This window comes from Chelon labrosus (genome assembly GCF_963514085.1).
Source record: "Chelon labrosus genome assembly, chromosome: 11".
NCBI classification, from domain to species: domain Eukaryota; kingdom Metazoa; phylum Chordata; class Actinopteri; order Mugiliformes; family Mugilidae; genus Chelon; species Chelon labrosus.
In genome coordinates this window covers 10,787,745-10,807,549 of record NC_140344.1, presented here as the reverse complement: position 1 = coordinate 10,807,549, position 19,805 = coordinate 10,787,745, and the positions used below count along the sequence as shown (strand labels likewise).

The 19,805-nt window shown below is 41.0% G+C and overlaps 2 protein-coding genes across 4 annotated transcripts in view; one reads left to right on the top strand and one right to left on the bottom strand.

Moving 5' to 3' along the window:
• Positions 1-748: 748 nt before the first annotated feature.
• Positions 749-4,364, bottom strand: LOC311495586 (YY1-associated factor 2-like). The gene is made up of 4 exons (XM_084555094.1): positions 4,113-4,364; positions 3,703-3,828; positions 1,815-1,967; positions 749-1,693 (listed from the first exon to the last, which is right to left on the bottom strand). The coding sequence occupies exons 1-4, from the start codon at positions 4,136-4,138 to the stop codon at positions 1,453-1,455; spliced, it is 546 nt and encodes a 181-aa protein (XP_084411220.1). The 5' UTR covers positions 4,139-4,364; the 3' UTR covers positions 749-1,452.
• A 1,077-nt stretch (positions 4,365-5,441) lies between these two features.
• Positions 5,442-19,805, top strand: part of LOC311495453 (uncharacterized protein) — a 17,438-nt gene continuing 3,074 nt past the window's right edge. The window contains exons 1-9 of one of the 3 annotated variants that reach the window (XM_084554890.1): positions 5,442-5,858; positions 6,141-6,207; positions 8,340-8,413; positions 8,937-9,164; positions 9,398-9,459; positions 11,706-11,789; positions 12,138-12,310; positions 15,244-15,317; positions 15,927-16,061. In XM_084554890.1, coding sequence (XP_084411016.1) covers position 6,207; positions 8,340-8,413; positions 8,937-9,164; positions 9,398-9,459; positions 11,706-11,789; positions 12,138-12,310; positions 15,244-15,317; positions 15,927-16,061 — 831 coding nt within the window. In that variant the 5' untranslated portion in view covers positions 5,442-5,858; positions 6,141-6,206. The other 2 variants (XM_084554891.1, XM_084554892.1) reach the window with 2 other exon arrangements.

Here is a 19,805-nt window from a genome sequence, read left to right as displayed (position 1 = left end):
ACCACTGACAGGAGAAGTTAATAACACTGACCATCTTGTGACAATTCAGTGTTGCTGGGAAACTTTTGGACCTGGCATTCATGTGAATGTTACTTAGACATGTACCACCCACCTAGACCAGACCAGGCACCCCCACCCCATAGCAATGACACTCCTTGATGGCAGCAGCCATCCCCAGCAGGATGCAGCCTGACACAGACACACACACAAAAACAGTTTAGGAGCAAATAAAAAATGAAAAACAGCAAAAGGTGTTGACCTGGCCTCCAAATTCACTAGATCCAAACTGATCGAGTATCTGTGGCATGCACTGGAACAATCCTGGTCTACAGAGGCCTCTCCCCTCAACCCATAGGACCCAAAGGCCCCAACTAACAATATTCTGTTTCCAGACACCAGAGGACACCCTCAGAAGGCCCATGTCCATTCTCTGATGAGTCACAACTGTTATGTTATGCCTGGTTGTTGTTTCTGCTTGCTTTAACTTGTGTCTCTTCCTTTGTTCTGTTTCATCTGCTTGTCTCTCTACCCAGCTGGTCCTAGGCAGAGTTCCCACGTATCAGCTGAGTTCTGCGCCAGATTTCGTCCTGATGAAAGTGAGCTTCTCATTGCCACCGTTGTCACACTCTGGCAGAGTGAAGCATCCTGAGACAGTTTATATTGTTTCTGATGCTATATTAATATATACAGTTTAAACTGAATGACAGAAATAAATAAATGATAATAAATAAAAACATATGCAAGTATCTACAGCTTATTTTATTCAACATTATCTTACAATATAAACCATTCTATAGATTAAATCATGCTCAACTCTACCAAGTGAAGGAGAAGCGTACTTAGAATAACTGTTCATTATTTGTACTCAAATGTTAGACAGTAGGACAATGATTGCGTTCAATGGCATAAAATGAGAGCTGGATAAGGCCAGTAACCAACAGTGTTATGATTTACTGATAATGACAAAATGGAAATAATGCTAAAAAAAAATGTTATCATGAACACAGAATGCCATTAAGTGCAAATTATCATTCAAGGTTATTCTACAATTCTGAGATGACTTCTTCACATTTGTCTCATAATGCTTCATTTATTCTGTGCGGCAACCGTCGACTGAATGTGATTCTGATGTAGCACTGAGGTGTTAAAACACAAGTTACCACAACATGTGGTTCAGTTCCACTGGCTGCCAGGATTTAATGCTACTGTTCCTTTTTTCAAGTTCATCGTGATAGAGTTTGCTGCAGACAGGTGCACAACGTACATCCTCATTAAGTTATTCACCGTCACCGGAAGGCAGTCAAAATATAAAACCCCAAGCAGAAGTGAATGCTATCATATTGGCATTTATAGTATTACTTTAAAAAATAAACGTGCAGTTTGAAGTTTAATCTCAGGTTGAGGCTGTTGAGAGTGCAGAAGAATGGGCTGTGCCGACCGGGCGTGCGAAGGTTAGTGAGTCTCTCCGTTAACTGAGGAGCCTTCCCCGCGCGGCGAGGAGCACCTGGAGACCCCTCGTTCAGTGTTATCAGAGCTGGAGCCGCTTTGACTGTGTTGGTCTGCTGAGGCGGCGCTTGTGGACGTGGACGTGGGTTTGGCTTTCTCCTTAAAGTCTGTGATTATTACAGTCAAGTCTCCAACTGTGACCTCCAGATGCTGCGCGCTGCTCCTGTCTATATTTTTTAACCTGGGCCTGGCAGAGAGAGACAAACAGGAAGAGGAAATCTGAAAGCTGCTAAATATTTCAGAGTGGCAGCAATGAAAGGCCGCTGATGATCTAGCCAGCTATTTCTTTAGAAAACACTAATTCTTACCTCATCTTTTTATGGCCTTTCTTTTTCAGTGAGGGTTCTTTATCACTTTTGTCTTTGTCTGACTTTTCTTTCTTCTCCTTTTTTGGATGTGTTGGAGGTGCAAACTGCTGATTAACTTGCTGTGCAACCAGCTGAGAAACAGGCCGTGGTTTTCTGAAAAGGACAAAAAAAAAAAAAAAACAGTTATCAGCCTCATAGCAACATTTATATCACTGAACCTCTAAGTGGGTTGAGCATGTGGTTTCCACTGAGCTTAACTGTGTAGGTAGTCAGTGTGGCCAGGAAGCAGAGGCCTTACAATGGTTATTTAAACACACACATTTCTAGCTGAATTTCCAAAAGCCGAGACAAGAAGGTAAATTGGGGAGGGCGGTGAACAAGTTTTCAACGCAATCTTAAAAAGATACCCACATCAAGAGAACTTGGTGTGATCACACCTCTTGGACTTGCACAGAATTAGGACTGTGTATTTTGTCCCCATCTGTGTGAACTGAAACATGTTAAAAAGGCATCTTTTCATGGCCATTATGAACCTGACGTGAACCCAACGTGTCAACATTTGCTCTCCATTCTGCTTGAATGTAAGAAGAGCTCCTGTGAACTTAGACTGATCTCCCTCTTTCCTGTAGTATGCAAGCGATTAGCTTTACAGAGGATCTGTGATAAAGAAATGTGAGGCTCTTCAGCTTCCCCTTCTAGCATTTCCAAATGGCATTACTGCTTAAGTTGCTCTTACAAATACCAGATTGTGTTTTCCTCTGAGCCGAGCTACCACTAACAACACAGGATGCACAACTATCAGCGCTACTTGAGAGAAGAAAGAAGCATGTTAAGTGACGAGGTTGAACATCGTTTCTACTATTTTGATAACCCCATTTTAGTCAGAGGGCTAGACTAAATAACAGAAGCATTGGTATGGGGAAAAAACCCTCATTACCTAAAATACCTTGCATTAATACCTACTTTTACTATGCTACCATTAATGGTGTATCCAATCATTTTCTTTTTAAACATGTGGATGGGGTCACGATTAGTTATGGAGTACATTCGGTGTATGCACGTGAAGCATTTGAGTTTAAATGCTTGGGGACATTTTTTGCGGCCCAAAAGAAAGAAAGAAAAAGATACGCAAAATCTCCCGACACTGAGGACATGATCCATACACTCAGTTGCCAAAACATTAGGAACCCCAGCGAAAAAGGAATGCGCTCTAATATATCACATAATATCACATGCGCCAAGTTTTCGAATCATGACTGTCATTAATGTTCAGTTTATGTTGAAACAACGAAAGAAGTAGATAATCCAACTGTGTGATCATTTTGGAGGATGTAGTTTGAGGTGCTGTTACTGTTACTTACCCCACTGACTGAAATGAGGTTGCCAAAATAATAGAAACACGTGTCAGTAGAACACAATACAATAGTGCTAGAAAGCACAGCCTCCAAAAATGAAAACACAGTTGAATCAACAGCTCACTCAGTTATTTCAAACTATAACCTTCGTGAAGCTAAGATTTAGTGTAGGACTGTCATATTAGAATGCATTAGTTTTCACTAGTGTACCTAATGAAGTGGCAAGTGAGTGCATCTACTAGAGAAGTCATGTCCTCAGTATGTTTCTGGGAGTTTGTGGCATAAACTCCGTGACAGATATGGTTTAGACACTGCAATTCGAGTGAAGATAAGGTTTACTACTGGGATGTTGTAATAGAGGCTACACTGTCTGGTAAACCTGCGTGCGTCCTTTTAATGACACAATTTACAGCACAGTCACGCACGTAATTCAAAAGGCGGCGACTTGCGTGTTACACACATCCGTGGGGTAATTCAAATACTCCTGCAGTGCTCGGACGGTCAATACATTAAACAGCTTGAGTCGTTCTTACCGAGTGGACGTCCCTTTTCTGACATCACACATCATGCACTTGAACGCCTCAGCGCTGTTCCTGAACGTGCACACGCTACAGTCCCAGTAGCCATCGTCGGAGAAGGGCTTGGATTGCCGCTTTGGCCTTCAGACAAAAACAAAAACAGAGGCACAGTTTTAAAATGATGTTTCCGGAAACTACCTGTTTGAAAAAGACGGAAACACTCGGGGAAGTGTTTTTTTCAGCTCAGAAGTCGGCCACAGAAGCACGGGGAGCCTTCAGTTGACAGAGGCGGTGTGCCCCGTATTAAAGCGGCAGCCAGCCGCCATGAACACTTGAGTAAAACAGCCTCATCCATTGACCGAGCTCTCTGTGCACGAACGGCCCCGTCAAAGTCTTCATTCAAAACACACCGGCGAGAGGTTTACCTTGTGGGACTCTTCTTGTCTCCCATTTTTTTACAAAACTTGGTCGCGCAGGAGTTGAAAAGGAGATATGTTACAGGTGAAAAAACGCATTTAGCTGCTACTCAGCTGTCGTGGAAACTCCTGTCGATGGATGGTCACGTGACGCGGCTTCACCCAATCACCTTCAGTGTAATCACAACAGCTACAAACGTGACAACATTGATGAAAGGCGCTTTGTAAACTGCCCGTAGTCCAGTTCAATGACGAACAGGGAAGTAATGTTTAGAAATCATTACTACAATAAATACTCGGGACAAATATTTGATGAGACATTACAGGCAAATTAGCTGGGTGGGCAGTTTTAGTGACTTATTTCTATTTTACTTTGTTTTATGAAGTGAGAAAATGAATTAAAGTTCACAACAATTTAATCGGCTTTAATTGTATTCTGTATGTGCACACATACACATGCTGCATTTAACCCATCCCAGTGAACACACTCTGCCAAGGTCACGCTGGAGACTGAACCATGCGTGATCTTGTGTCCCCAAAGCTGCTTCTAAAACCTTTAGAGAACCTCCAGGGAACGATCCATGGAAGTTCTCCTTATCTAACCGCTTCTTTATATTCAATAATATTAACTGACACACCAAGCTATGGTGTAGTTTCTGGTGTTTTGACCAAGACCTTGCATTTTGCCTCGTATAGGACTCATTGCTGTGATTTGTTGACAGGATCCCAATGAATAAGTTCTTAGTTACATATCAAAATCTAAATAAAACTCAATCTATTGAGAGTTTGAATCTATATAGGAAACATTCAAGTTAAATACCATCAATAAAAGTACAAAGGTACAGGATTGTGTAACTATATTGTACTGTGTTTCAAAACTGTGAGGAATGCATAATCAATAGAAACTTTTTCTTATTTTATATTAAAAAATGTCACTGCATTCAATATAAACTATTTAAAAATGTGAAAGTAAGAGCACCTTCAGGCTCATATCTGTACCACAGCAATCAATAGGAAAACTGAAGGAGTTCACCAGGTCACCATTATCCACAGCATTGAGGACTGAGAAGCTATGATTATGAGTGCAGCATGGGTGTGTAGTTTGGCTGTTATGTGGCCCATTTGAGTCTGTATTCAGTTCTTAGTGTTTTACACGCAACATATTGTGGAGCACATTCATAAAGTTTGGATATATCCTGTTGTCCCCACCAGAGGGCGGCCGCACGCTGTTCTTTAGAAATACATTTTTCAGTAAAGAAGATCATTACCGGAAGATTTCCCCAGTTGTAGGCGGTCGTAAGTGGTTTATTTATAGACTACCGTAGCCGTAGGTGGATGCATGTAACTGCTCTGAAACTGAATGAATGAATGTGCAAATGGCTTAAAGTGCAATAGCCCTGATAGCAGGTATTAACCTACAGACTATATAAAGATATAGCCAGTTCGTGGTAGGTGTATGCTGACTCCAAAGAAAATGAACTGATAAAGAAGAAGAAGAATTTTATTATTTATTCATTTATTTATTTTTGTCTGTTTGTCTACTACTCAAAACCCCAATCCAGTAGAGGGCAGTAATGTGCCTACAAGCTCGTTGCCAACTGAGAATAGAAGAAGGCCGTAGGAAACATGGAGCTATGTAGTATGTAGTGTTTTGGTTTCAGTATACGCACAGAAAAGTCTGAACTACTGTGCAATTTGAATGTATGTATACGTGATACGTTACCGGAAGGAAGAATATGTAATTCACACGGTGAGGTAAGGAGTACTAAAATCGTTATTCGGTGAGTTTCTTATGACTTTCTCGTCTGTTGTGTCGTTAACTAGCTAGTTTTGCTAACAACAATGCTAATACAGCTTTATCTTCTACTAACAACAGAAGTGTACGCTCTGTAATAATGTATACACAAAGTCACCTATTCACCTCTTGACAGCAATGCTGTGTAATGGCACTGCTCTCACTTATACTCACTGTATACATGGACACTATCACATGACCAAGCTGAGATTAAAAAAAACTTTACTTTTTCCTTCTTACAGGTTCGTCATTGTCAGCTGAGACGCATTGAGCATATCAGAAAAGGAAACGAAATTATTCCCCTAAACAGTAAGTGGAAATAACTGCATGTTTTACAACCGTGCATGTTACCAGCATGGATCACTTGTTCAGTGCATTAAAATGCGCCCATACAACATTGCACTACTTTGCCTGGTGACAATGTTGGAAATGTTGGATTAGTCTCATTCTTTTGCTGCACACTTGTCCTCCTTCATTATTTCTTCTGTCCTTATCACAATAGGGAGCTTTTCAAGACCAGGTCAGATCTCTGTAGTCTTATTGTTACAACAGCATGTTAGTCATAACATGGGCAGCTCAAAGATTCAGCAGCCACTATCCCATGCTTACTTCTGATGACGTGAGTTATTACTTTGTTGTCTAAGTCTAACCAATCGCGTATAATCTATTACTAAACACATATTCAAAAAGGATTCAAATCATCATACTTAAGAAGAAATATTACAACTTTCTCCAGTTTGAAAATGGGAGTGAAGGATTACTGACTGACAGGCCACTGAGTGATGCCTGATTTCCTTTCCCATCAGCGTTGGAGAAACTCTGAGAAAGTGTGCATCGGTCATGGTCAGAACTTTTAAATATTGCGGCTCCTATCTCCAACTTCTCATACTTCACCGGAGAGAAAGCGAGGGAATCTAACAGTTTGAGTCAAAACATGGATGATATACTAGCTGCCCAGATTTGTCTTTCCTAGCTAGTGTCTCAAAGAACAGAAAGTGTATTCCACTCCTGACCAAGGAGAAGGACAACACACCCACATATCACAGTATTGTTTAAAAAATACCCGGCTCTTATTTAGGCTTTCTAATGCACAGTGTTGTGGGAATGTTACACCACTAAACATATCTATTCAATCCTTTTCCAGTCATTGTCAGACGAGTTTGGACAATTGTCATAGTATGTTTTTTTTTTTGGATGTGATTTTCCAGGAACTTACGTTAAGTTCACAAAGTCCACACTTAGTGGAATTACTCTCAACAGATCTACTGACAATTTTTTTTTTCGAATAGTTGGTAAATTTATTGATTATTTTCAGAGAAGTAAATTAATCCCTTTGTTAACTTACCACTAATTAATAGACATAACTTTTACAATTAAACATTTACATATTTGTTCCCACATTTTCCCATAATAACATATGTTAAGATAAAATCTACGAGTAAAAAACACATTTCAACCTTTTACTTTCAGCATACATAGTGCTGATTGATTGATTTATAGCTTGTGCTGAATGTAATTGGAACTTCACCTGTATTATTTATGTGTAAAAGGCTGCTTACATCCACTTGTAGAGAAAGGTTGATGGACTGTATCTTCTCTAGGGAGTCTTTTTTGAGTTCTTGTTTAAAACACAACAGCTGAGGATGCAACAATTACTCCCAGGCATTATACACCAACCAAGAATAAGTCAAAACTCACTTTAGTCCAAATCCCAACTCTGCTGGCTTTTTGTTTAAAAGCTGGTGTGTCCTCTCTGTTGAGTCTGTGGTGTTGTGGTTAGCTGTTTCATTTTAATTAGGGGTTTGACTTACTCTGTCTCTGTTTAAAGTAGTCCCACACTTTTGATGGTTGGGTTCTGGCTTTTTTCGTGTGGTTATTTTCACCATGTCTGGCAGCGGGGGCCACAATAATTGAGGATGAATGTTGTACATCGCGACGCACAGAGGTTTTACACACAAACTGACATGATCAGCGTATTAGATTCTGTTGACTGACTGTTGTAACCATTATCTGTAACCCCCTGTTCACAGTCCAGCCTTTCCTTTGGTTATCTACCTCATCATTTAACGGCATTCGCGTGGTGGCTGCCTAGTGGCTAGTTTGACATCACGCAAAACAACAGTGGTGGACCAGCTGAGAAATCAGAGGAGACTGGGCTTTTCAGAAGGGGGTCTTTAAAGAGACAGTAGCTAAAATGGAGCGTTTCAGATAGAAGGTCAATACAGGTGGTGCGTAATCATAATCATACCGTGTTTATGAACATTTTTAGCATGTAAACCTATTCTAGTATACACCCTCCAAATAAAATGAACTAGATTAAACCGTCATGAGAGTAATATGGACTCCTTCGATTTTGTTATGTTATGTTACTCACTAAAAGTTACTCCAGTACTTTGAACTCTAACTGACACTGACACTCAGTTTCTTTTCTTTTCTAATAGTGGCATATCGACGTGGCCCAAAAACTATTAGAGAGGTGTACGAAGATCACTTTTTACCGAAGGACACGAGAGAGGTAAGGCAATGTGGTTTTTGCCTTAGTCTAGTTCCAAGTTTGCTGAGATGGTGCAAGTTTATTGGAGTTCCAGGTCATGGTGAGCCTACCGACACAAACTGGGTCCGAGACCGGAGACTGACTCAGAGTGCAGGGCCAGAGAACAGTTATACCCTGTCCCCAGGTGTGGTTGCAGACAGTTCCTGAATAGATCATATAGTGGGTGTATATTTGTCATTCGAGGGCAACTTTACACAGGAGGGTGAACTCAGTAGGGGGCAGAGGTGGCTCTCAGACATGGTCAGAACAAAAGGACAAAAGGACAAAGGAGTGACACTCAGGTAGTATGATCAAGGCTCTGATCAGCAGGGGAGAGGAGACGAGGAGGGTAGACAAAGGAGTATGATCAGGAAACTCTGATCGACAGGGGAGCAGAGACAGGAGAGATCAACATATGGCTGGAATTGCCCCAGACGTGTCAAGGCCAATGTCCCTTCAAATACAATGTATGTTGTAGGCTCAAGTTTTCTTCTTCACATTTTAGGTGACAGTTCATCGAGTTGTCAACATTGTTGAACGTAGGAGCCCTAAGCCACGGCCGGTGGAATTTGACCGAGGATATATTGAGGATGAATGGTACGGTGGTTCTCGAAATTACCCGGACGGGAGAGGAAGTCACGGTGAAGGCAGTTATCCGCCCAGTGATCGTCGATACTTTGATGATGACCCCAACTTTGGCAGTTTTCGCAGAAATTTCTCACCTCAACAAAATGTAAGACAAGCTTGCTGTGCATGACTTATAAGCAAAACTCTTGTTTTGTGATACCTGTTTAACAACTAAGTAGCCAGCCAGTGGTGTATAGACGTATCATTTGGAGCATTTAACACGGTTCTTATGAACATTTTTTCAGCTTCCAGCTATGTCATCAACAATAATAAAAACATTTCTTCCTCAAGTTGTGCTTCTTGTTCAGGTTGTTAATATTGTATTTTTCTTGCTTTCAGGACAGCCTGTACTCCCAGCAGTCTTATAGCAGAGATGATCTGAGACACCAGTTAGGTTCAAGGTAATATATTGATTCTTCTATTTCAAAAGTTCTTAATATGATTTCTGTCTCGTCCAGCCTTCACTGACTTCCTTTTGTAATGCATCAAATTGACCACTAGATGTAGGCAGAGTTCTGTCTGTGGAAAATTCATTCAGATTCAGAAAACTTTTATTTGTCCCCGGGGCGCAATTTAAGTGAATATTGTAGTTGTGATGGAGATTGAATGAGCCTTAGAAGTAGTAGTCTGTGGCTATGTTTGCATGTTATATTATTTTGTAACAGCAACCAACAGTTAAAACAAACAAATACATGTAAAATCGGTCAATAAATATCTGTTTTCACATTCACCCAGTTGTATAGTATAGAAAATCTCCTGTGCAAATTGTTGCTGTAAGGGCAGAAAGATGATTAAATTATTATTTGAAATCAAATCACTGATGAAAGCGTACACAGAGCAGCAGAAGCCAGCAGCTATAACAACTACATCAACAGACACTCTTCTTTCACTTTAACATACCACCAGTTTACGGGCCCAGGCCCCCCTCCCAGGAGTCATAGCAGGCTAAAGAAGGGGACAAAGGGCACTAGTGTCTACTCACTCAGCCAAACACTCCCAACACATACCCCACCCTGAGAGGAAAAACAGCTGGACCACTCCCTCTGCGGTTAAACACCCACTCACACATCTCTAATACTCAGATCAGCATAAGCCTTGTGTCTTGTTTGGTATTTTCTAATTCACTCATTAGACATATTTTAAATGTGCTATTGTTTCAGTTTTTAGATTCTCTCGCCAGTAGATTGAATTCATTTACCGTGAAGTGTGAGTACAGAGAACGTATAGACAATATTACTTGTCAGGTGATTTCAGGGACCAAAAAACCTAATCATATATATATGGATACATCAGTACTGCTTCAAAACAGACCTGAAATTTGGCACTGATGTGATAATGCTCCCTGATCAGGACACTATAAATGCAGGGTTTTGATTTAAGTAAAGTAGTTCCTATCCCCTCGTCCTTTTATCCAGACCACAAGGCAGGAAGTAGGATTGTGTCTTGCGGAAAGTACTGGAGCAGGGCTCATGCTCACATGGGAGGAAAACTGCAATTAGTCACTCTCTTAATGAACAGTATGCTTTGATAATTTATCAAAGGCAGGAAATGGATAAATATAAATAAATGTTATTACATATATTGTATTATTAAGTGATAATTACTTGGGCTAATAGTTATTAAGTTGTTTAGTTAATAAGGTGCCATGGCACCAATTCATTAGGTACACTTACATCCTCATTTTAGTCAGTGGGTTAGACTAAAAAACAGAAACACTTTAGTGCTCAATTCAATTCAGTTTAACAGCACAGCAAACTACATCCTCTAAAATTATTGTAAAGTTGAATTACCACCTTTCTGAAGCTGTTTCCACATAAACATTGTAGCAGCCATGAAGCTAAGATTTTATAATGCATTTGTTTTCACCAGTGCACCTAATAGACTAGCAAGTGAGTCTAACATTAGTGTATTGGCTGTATCAAGAATATGTCCGAGTAATAAGGCATGACCCCTTAAATGTGTGTAATTTGTTTGCGGATGCCTGTCTGATAAATACTTGAATTACTCTGGTTTTCCACCTACAGCCTTTTAGGTGTTGGTTTTGTACTGCATGAATGGAAATTCGGTGTTTGTCAAATGGCAGGCAAGTCTTGGCTACTTCAAACAGACTGCGAGTCGTAAAAGTTTGAGGCCTTGTTAGACCTGCTTTTTGTATGAGATGTGGCCTGAGTTCAGACAGAGGTCAGGACAGCCAGGTGCCTTTGCACCGAAATTCCACAACGTGGTTGGAAAGCAGATTTGGTGACATTGCTTTCTGAATTCAACTCCACGTTTAGGCTTACTTGCAGCGCTGCATACAATTGAAGACAGATCATAGTGAGGGAGAACCAAAATTGGTCCATCTGTCAGCCAACTGTTGCTTGTTCCAAAGTGGAAGATACCTCCCTTCCACAAATTGATCAGTGTGCCACATCACCCCACTGAGTCTGATTCAAGCCTTTGTGGGTTTGTCTTCTATTTATTCTGTTTCCACTACCAATCTAAATGTGTTCAGTCATGAATATCCAGCACTTTATCCTCTCTAACCCGCTATTATTGATGAGATATATGTGTTTTGAATGTGCATACCTCTTCATCTCTTATAGATTTATTTATCTGTCATCGAGTGCATGGACATTTCCTGACCAAACCTTTCTCTGTTTTTCAGGAAGAGTGGTAAGGCTTTCCATTTCCGCAACAGAGGTCGAGGGTCAGGTCCTCCCCAACGGTCGGTGCAGGAGAGAAAATCCAAGTCAGTGCCCTCACATCCATATGGTTTTCTAGTATTCCTATTTCCTAACAATGCAAGCGTAAAAACAGTTGTCTAGTTTTTGGAGTGAAGGAGGAAAAGGATTTCTTAGTTAATACAGACAATTGAACAGAGGCTGGTTGACATTCAAACACATAAATTATATCTAATTTGGCTGTTAAGTTCAAATATCTTCCTCAAGACTTTCTTAGGCTACCTTTAAAGAAGCACACTTTTAAAATGAATTCTTCAGGTGCTGTGTATAGGTGCAGAACGGAAAGGTTTTTGAACTGTATACTTTGGGAGGATTCAGTAAGAATTCTTAATTGTCGCTCTTTGTGATTTCTGTAGAGAGGACCGTGACTACAGGTCTTCTCAGCCTTCAGTAACTGTACGGGACCGCTCTCCTGTGAGGAGGGATGCCCAGTCACCTGTATCTGTTCGTTCTGCATCAAGCTCCAACAAAGGGAACGTTTCTCCTGACAGAGATAAATGCTACAACCACCTGCAGCAAAAGGCAAAGCGTAAGTATTGAATCACAAGCGTTTGGAATTTCAGAGAATGAGTTTCTACTGTAGTGAAGAACAGGTAAACCAAACTCTGGTCCTAGAGGCCCTTTTATTTTTACTTTTTTACGTTGAAATGGCGACACCCCCATACAGTTTCTCCCATGTTTGGAAAGGTAAGGGTGAGGGAGGGGTATTCAGTGGCATGTAATATGCAACCTAACCACTAGATGCCACTAAATCCTGCATACTGCTCCGTTAATTGTTCCATGGATATCAAAGATCTCAAGTTAACTGATAATAAAAAGCTTCACTTACCAACTTTTTTGTGATCAGCTAAGAGGAATGAAAGGAAATGCAGCGGTTCAGTAGTCTGTTGATTATGTGCTGTGTAGATAGCAATCATCAGTCCATGGAAATGTGACGCCACCTCAGTTCATATGTTCCAATTCTAATAAACTTTCCCTCACAATCCTAATGACATCTCAATCTGATGTTAATGTTTTATCTTTAAAATATGTTGCTAACACTCTTGACAATGCCAGTGTGGAGGTCAGTCCGTCATGCACTCTCCTGCTCCGTTTTCCACCTTTAATTTTAAATCTGTCGCACAGACCTAGCAGTGATGGACTTGACCGACTGACCTGGTGCCCCACTGGATAGTGTGACATAACAAAGCACCTCTCTTGACTTTCTGACACGCTGTTATTGACCACAACGTGTAAAACTTGAAAGCCTGTAGAGAATGGTAGTGCTCCAGGAGAGTTGTGGATTGACATTTAGCTAATTCAGTGTTTTTCTGTGCAGCTGATATGCACTCTGTAATGACAACAAAAGAAAGGATTTCCCATTCCACTAAGCCGCTTGTATAATTAAAATTAAGCCATTCCAGGCGAGGCATCTGTTTTCAGAGGTGGTGTGTAATGTGAGGGGACGGGGTCTGCTCAAACATGTTAGGATGTTAATTACACTAACACCACACACACCTTTAGAGTCTGGGAAAAGGGATACTCTTGGTTTATTGGGGTGGTTTGGCTTTGGATTCAGACCCTGACCTTTTCTTCACTGTGAGGTTAGTTAATAAGCTGACTTAACAATGTCCCCAGAATCACTTTGGGCCTGTCATTTTCAAAAACTTTCTTTTGTGAATTTTATATGCTTCAGAACTTTAATTAACAATGCTGACCTAATGAAACCGCTGGATTACAAAAAGCTTGTTTTAAAGTGAGGTGACATATGCAGTATTATTAATCTGGGCTGTATTTTACTCAGTCCTTTATTTTCTAAGATTCATTAACATAATTTTGAGTTGAAAGCCAGGCTTTGTTTTGTACCACCCTTTGAAAATGCTATAAAACTATGAGAAAACAATTGTACCTCCCACCTCCACTTCCATCTGGGATACTAATTAGGGCACATAGCAGACTACACAAAAAGGGGGTTTGATGATGCCTCGTCATGCACACGGTGGTTCTGATCAGAGCACCGGCAGCTTTGAACTGAACACCATCCAGTCGGCTTTCTTCTTAAAGGGTGAAGACTGTAAATGTATGTCTGTCTAACTGCCGCGCCTCTGTGTACGTGCAGCTCAGAGCTGCTTGGCTCAACATTTTTAGGGTAGTTTATGGATGGGGGTAGTTAGCTGTATACTGGACATAACAGTAGTAATCATCGCTCCACAGGATTAATCAAGTTTCTCTATTTCGCCACCCAAGTTACAGGAGCCGTTCAGATGACATTAGGATATTCTTTCAGCCCCCAGCTGAGCTCTGCTGTGTTGGACTTCCTACTAGTGACCTAGGGAAACACCCCCATTATATATCATCTTTTAAGAAGTACAGGGGTCATCGTGCTTTAAACAAAGTGCTTATTGGATCATCAGAGAATGTCTAACCTACACACACAACCTTCTGTTGGTCTAACTGGGGGACTGCACACAACATTATTATAATTATCAAGAACAGAGTTGCACACACAGTATTCAGCAGTTTGCTATGATTCTAGAGTTGAGAACTACTCTGTTCTTAAATTCCACGTCATGAATGTGTGTCCAGTTATTTCTGTTCCGTTATTGCACTGAGCCTTTCTGGCTGTTGGCAGGCTGTTTGCTCCCAGTTTCATTTGTGCAGAAACGGCTCCAACAGCTGTAAACCCTTGAGCCTTCAGACATGGTTCAGTTAAATGTAATATTAACACGTGCATTTACGGCCTTTACGCTGTTGTTTGTCTGTAAGCGCCTAAACAAAGTATCAGAGCATCATGTCTTTACACTCTCTGTGGGGAAAGCTCCACCCGGGGACTCTGTGGTCCTTCTGAGGAACTCAAATTATGTTTTACCTTGTATCCCTCCAATCATTATGAGAATTTTCCTTAGTAATAACAAACAGCATTGCCCTGTTTGTTTTTTACTAGACACACTGGAGCCAGCAGGGGACAATATCTTAATTTAGGCTCAGCTGAACTCCATGGCCACTATTGTGTAGGAGGCTCCAACAAGGGAGTATTAAAAAAAACACTGATTTCTATGTTTCAGCTGCCTCAAAATGCCGTAGCTCTACGATTGTTCAGCGAGATATGTGTATGATGCCTCACAGGAGAAAGCAATCATATCCTTCAGGATAAATATTATGTTATGTCATTTGGCCTTTTATGGGACACCACAGTCTACTTTGAACAAATGTAGAAAGAGGAGAATAAACTGCAACAAAGATCCCTTGAACCAGGGATGCAGCATTCGTGTCATGAGTCCCAGACCAGTGTCTCACCAGAAGGCTCCCCCAGGGTTTATTTTAATACTGAGTTCAATTAAATTAAAGAATGTTGTGGTCGCCTCTGTATATTATGTGCATCATCCTTTTTACAGTCTTCTAAACTAAGTATTTTGACCATAATTTTCTGAGTATGACTATCCTCCTGTTTGCTTTTGTGCTCACACAATGTTCTCTGCACAGATAAGCCAAATGTCACGAGCCGCACCCCCAGCAGCCCCGTGGAGGGGTCTCCTCACAGTTCAGGATCTTCAAAGGTAAAACCTGCGTTTTATGGTGATCTAAACCAGTACTGCTCTTACAAGAAATGTGTTGCAGGGAGTAAAATAAAAATCAGTGACGTCTACCGTGTTGTATTTGCAAATAGCATTACAACTGGTAATGTAATGGAATATCACATGTATGTTATTAATATATATGTTCATATAGTATTATAATTAAACAAAGTTTGCTGCTCTTTCAACTCTTTCTTGTGATTGGACATGAACATGGAACAGGGAAGTACATATTTGTGTAACCATTGATGAAACACATCTAACCTGTTCAAATCTAAGACTACATCATTTAGATTAGTGTGGACATTTGGGGTCTGTTACTTTTAATTGGAGCGATAACTCACTAATGCGTCACTGGGTCTTAGCTTTGATCCTTGGCTGTCAAGATCCTGTAATCAAAGAGATATACTCCTTATACTCCCTCATTTATGTTTACTGTTGACATGCTTCATGCATGATGAGACATACACGAAAACAAGCAGTCAACACCTGTAAGAGAGCAGAGCTGTCTCTATTTGAACCACTTTGAAATCAGAGCCAGTTTCTAAACCCGGTGACCTCAGCTCTAACCTTTAACCTTTGGCCCGCCAGGAAAAAACTTCAGCATCTGTAGCGGAGTCGGAAGAGGCGGCTGCTGCCAGCATGGAGCCAAAGCTGACACCAGCGGAGGACATCAAGGCTCGCCGGTTGGAGGCCATTAAGGCTAAGGCCCTGGAAATTGAGAAGGTAATAAGATTTGCTCCATGTAACAATCTAACTTCTGTGAATCCTCTTGATTCTGTGTTGCTCAGGCCATAATATAATAAACTTTAACCATGAGGGCCCTAATTGTATTTGTTAGATCTGAAGATTAGGATGAATGCATCTTTAATGTTTTGTGAAAATATTTCTGAACTAAACATCAAACTACATTTCCTTGAAAATGGAAAAAGAGAGTTCATCTTTCTGGTTTACATGACAAACTTATATCTTTAAGTACCATTTCCATCATATTGTGTCTGGGTTCATCGTACGTATATTCTGACTTATAAAAAGCCTTGAAATGAGAGATAGCAGCCTTGGCATTCTTACATGAGAGTGATCCATGATTGACATTTATATACCACACCAGACAAACCCTTAAAATCCCTGAGTCAGGGTGATTACACAGAACATGGGCGCAGGTCAAAGGTGGTGCCCTACACTATTAAGTATCAAACATACTGAAGCACTTCATTGTGTTTGTCAAATATCAGTTCTGTACACTGTAGCTACGACACTGTAGCTGCAAAACTAAGGGTCCTAACAGTTTCACCTTTCTGTGTGGAGGCTTCACGCTCCGTTTGTGGGATTTACTCTGATCTCAAGGTGGGTCATATGTAACCGAGCAGCCTTTTTAAATTGGCTTTATGATGTGGCTGAAAGTCATGGGGTTGATGTTAACGTCGTATAAATGTGCCTTGGCTTGCTCCACATGATATCTGAGAGACATTTTTTTGCTGTAGAAAAAGGAGGATGAGTCAGCAGAAAAGTCGTCAGCACCTCAGGTTGTGACGCCCCTTGTGGCCTGCTATTTGGAGTTGCGCTCTTTTACCTCCCCTTCATCACTTTGCGCTACAGTGCCACTTATCTGTTCCCGTTAAAGCAGGGCAGGAATTGCCCTGCAGGATGCAGGCGGCCCACCCACAATGTGGTACATCTCTTGGCATTAGCGCACACATGGCTACCCTGCCATTTCCAGCTGCGTCTACAGACGTGGTGAGAGGGAGAAACCTCGACTGCGTCTTTACTGTAACATCTGCCCCAGGCGCTGTAAAACACGTATTGATAGCAGTGGCCAGAGCAGATCCACAGACTCATTAAACTGGTCTGAAAGAACTGCTGCGTTCAAGTTAGTGTAAAAAAAAAACTTGTCCTGAAATGGAATGTCTTGTTGCTTTCCCTAGGTGGGGTTTCTCAACAAGGTATTGATATTGTGTATACTTCCCTGTCATCATGGGGCTCATTCAGTCAGAAATGGATTTGTTTCACTAGCGTATGTCGTTGTTTTTTTTTCTGCCAAGAGCTTGTTGCAATACATTCTGTCTGTGGGTGTTTCAAGGTTATAAATGAAATCCAAAGCCTCAAACGTTTTCTCTGACAGTTAACATCTCTATGTATGACATCGCTTGTCATAACATATTTCTAAATTTCATTACAGACGTACGACTAGCATGTTTTTTAAACCTTCATTACGATACCTCATTCTCTTTGCAACCAATGGCCGTCACTTTGTCATTCTGTGCGCTGAACACAGAACAAATCAGAGCATCTAAAATAACAACAGCATAGAAATGCCGAAAATATCTATATTTCAGTTTCACAGTTAGTGAACATAAGTGGCCGGGAGTGATTTTCAGAGAAGTTCATTCATCATCTCAATCAGCGCAAATGAAACATATCCATTTCAACTATTAGCCTCTCCACTGAGAGGTCCGGTTTGCAGCTTGAGTGATTAAAATGGCTCTTTTAATATCCCCTAATGTGTACCAGCCCTCGAGTCATTATCCTACTTCCCTTATTATGCAGGACCCCTGCCTGCATCAGTACTCATTTGAACAGAGCCTCACTAAATGTCCATGTGAAAGCCGTATGTATAATCTCAATCAGACTCCTCACAACCCCCACCCGGTACTCCAGCGCACACTCCTGTCGGTATGTTCACAAATTGGACCTCCACAAACATCCGATTTGGGAAAAAGCCCACTTTTTAAGGTCTCCTCCTCAAGGCCCCTGGTGTTGCTGTTTCTCTTGGGGCTCCAGTCCGTCCTGTGTGGCCCCATAGTATCAGGCTCAAAGATCAGCTCACGGCTCCCACTCCAGGGAGGGAATTTAGGCAGAACCTCCCTGCAACCTTTTCTCACAACAGAAAGAGCATGCTCAGGTCAAAAAGTAACCTTCCTGTTTGTTCAAATGACATGGGAGCAGTTTTTACAAAAATAGTGGGCCGGATTGAATCACTGTTGTCCACTAATTAATAAATGTAGAGTGAGGCTGTTTATATGTATCACATGACAACATGATCATCAACGCTCACAGTCTCCTATGCTCCAGTAAGATCAAGAGAAATCTCTTAGTTTCAGTTCATTTTGAGGCTTTCTAGTGTTTAAAACTGTGTACATGGGTTATAATGAAGTGAAAATGTAATCACGGTCAACAACGGATTTAGCTTGGGTATAGTGAAGGAAGGCTTTGTTTTGGAAGATGGCAAACATAATCAGCCCTATGGTGATTAGGGGGGTTCTGGCTTGTGGGACATACACCACATGTTTGTGTCTCATTTAGCGTCACATTTTAAAACCTGGAACCAAGTATTTCTTCTAAATAAAGCTTACTCTATGAAGAGGAATTAGTGGTGAAAAACGTCCCTGAAATTGTGTTGAATTGATATTATTTAATAGAAAATATCCAGAATAGCCTGAGAAGGAGCAGCGCACACTGTTTAGAGACAAGAAAGGAGACCTGTGTTGTGGATTGAAGCTGACCCTGAGCTTAGCTGGCCACACGTGTCGTGAGTCTCTCACTTCCTTGTGGTCGGGCTGAAGACTATCATTATGCGGGGCCGCAAATTCGCTTGACATGATCTGCAGACATTAAAGCATCCGCCGGAGTCCAAACATCTCCCACAGTCTGGGATATTTCTGTCAGAGTTGTCTTGACTGGCCTTCGCCCTCTCTCTCTCTCTCTGTGTGTGTGTGTGTACAATGCTTGTTGTGATACAGTGATAATAACCCATTTTCCTGTAACATTTAATCATAGTAGTTATTTTACCATAGCATAGTAAAGATATTTCCCTGTAGCTGAAGCAACCATTCATACTCTTTAGATCAGCAGGTGGGTTAGGTCAGGTGAGAATCTGAACATGCTGTAGCTGGTTAAGTCTGGGAGTATCGGGAGGAGAGAGAGGAATGAAAATAAAAAAAAGGAGAACTGAAGGAGCTAGAGGCTTTGCAGGTTGTTAACACCATTGTAATTATCGAGCATAAAATGAAGACCCCTAATTTTCTCCCAACAACCTTTGTTTGTAATTTTACTATTTCACATAACCTTGTATAGCCTACTCTCGCCCCAGTATGACACACACAGTTTTCACCCCAATCTTCATTTGCCCCTTTTTGGACATTTCCTTCAAACGCCGGACCTTTCTTTTGGTTAAAAACAGAGTGAATGGTTCACATGTGGAGAACTGTTTCCATCCTTGTTTTTCCAGGCTTCTTCAGACATTGTTCTATTTTTGTTCCTTTGACCTTTTCTTTGTCTTTCAAACTCCACCCAGCTGAGCTCCTTATCAGATTTTGACTGTGGCAAATTAAATGGCTTTAAACATTTTGGAGACTTGCAGTTGGATTTCCCCTTTCTTTTTCCTCCAGTAATGAAAAATACTCCAGTAAATCATATGTTGTAGACATTTTTCTCGCTCAAAACCTTCATGGAATTCTCATTAAGTCATGT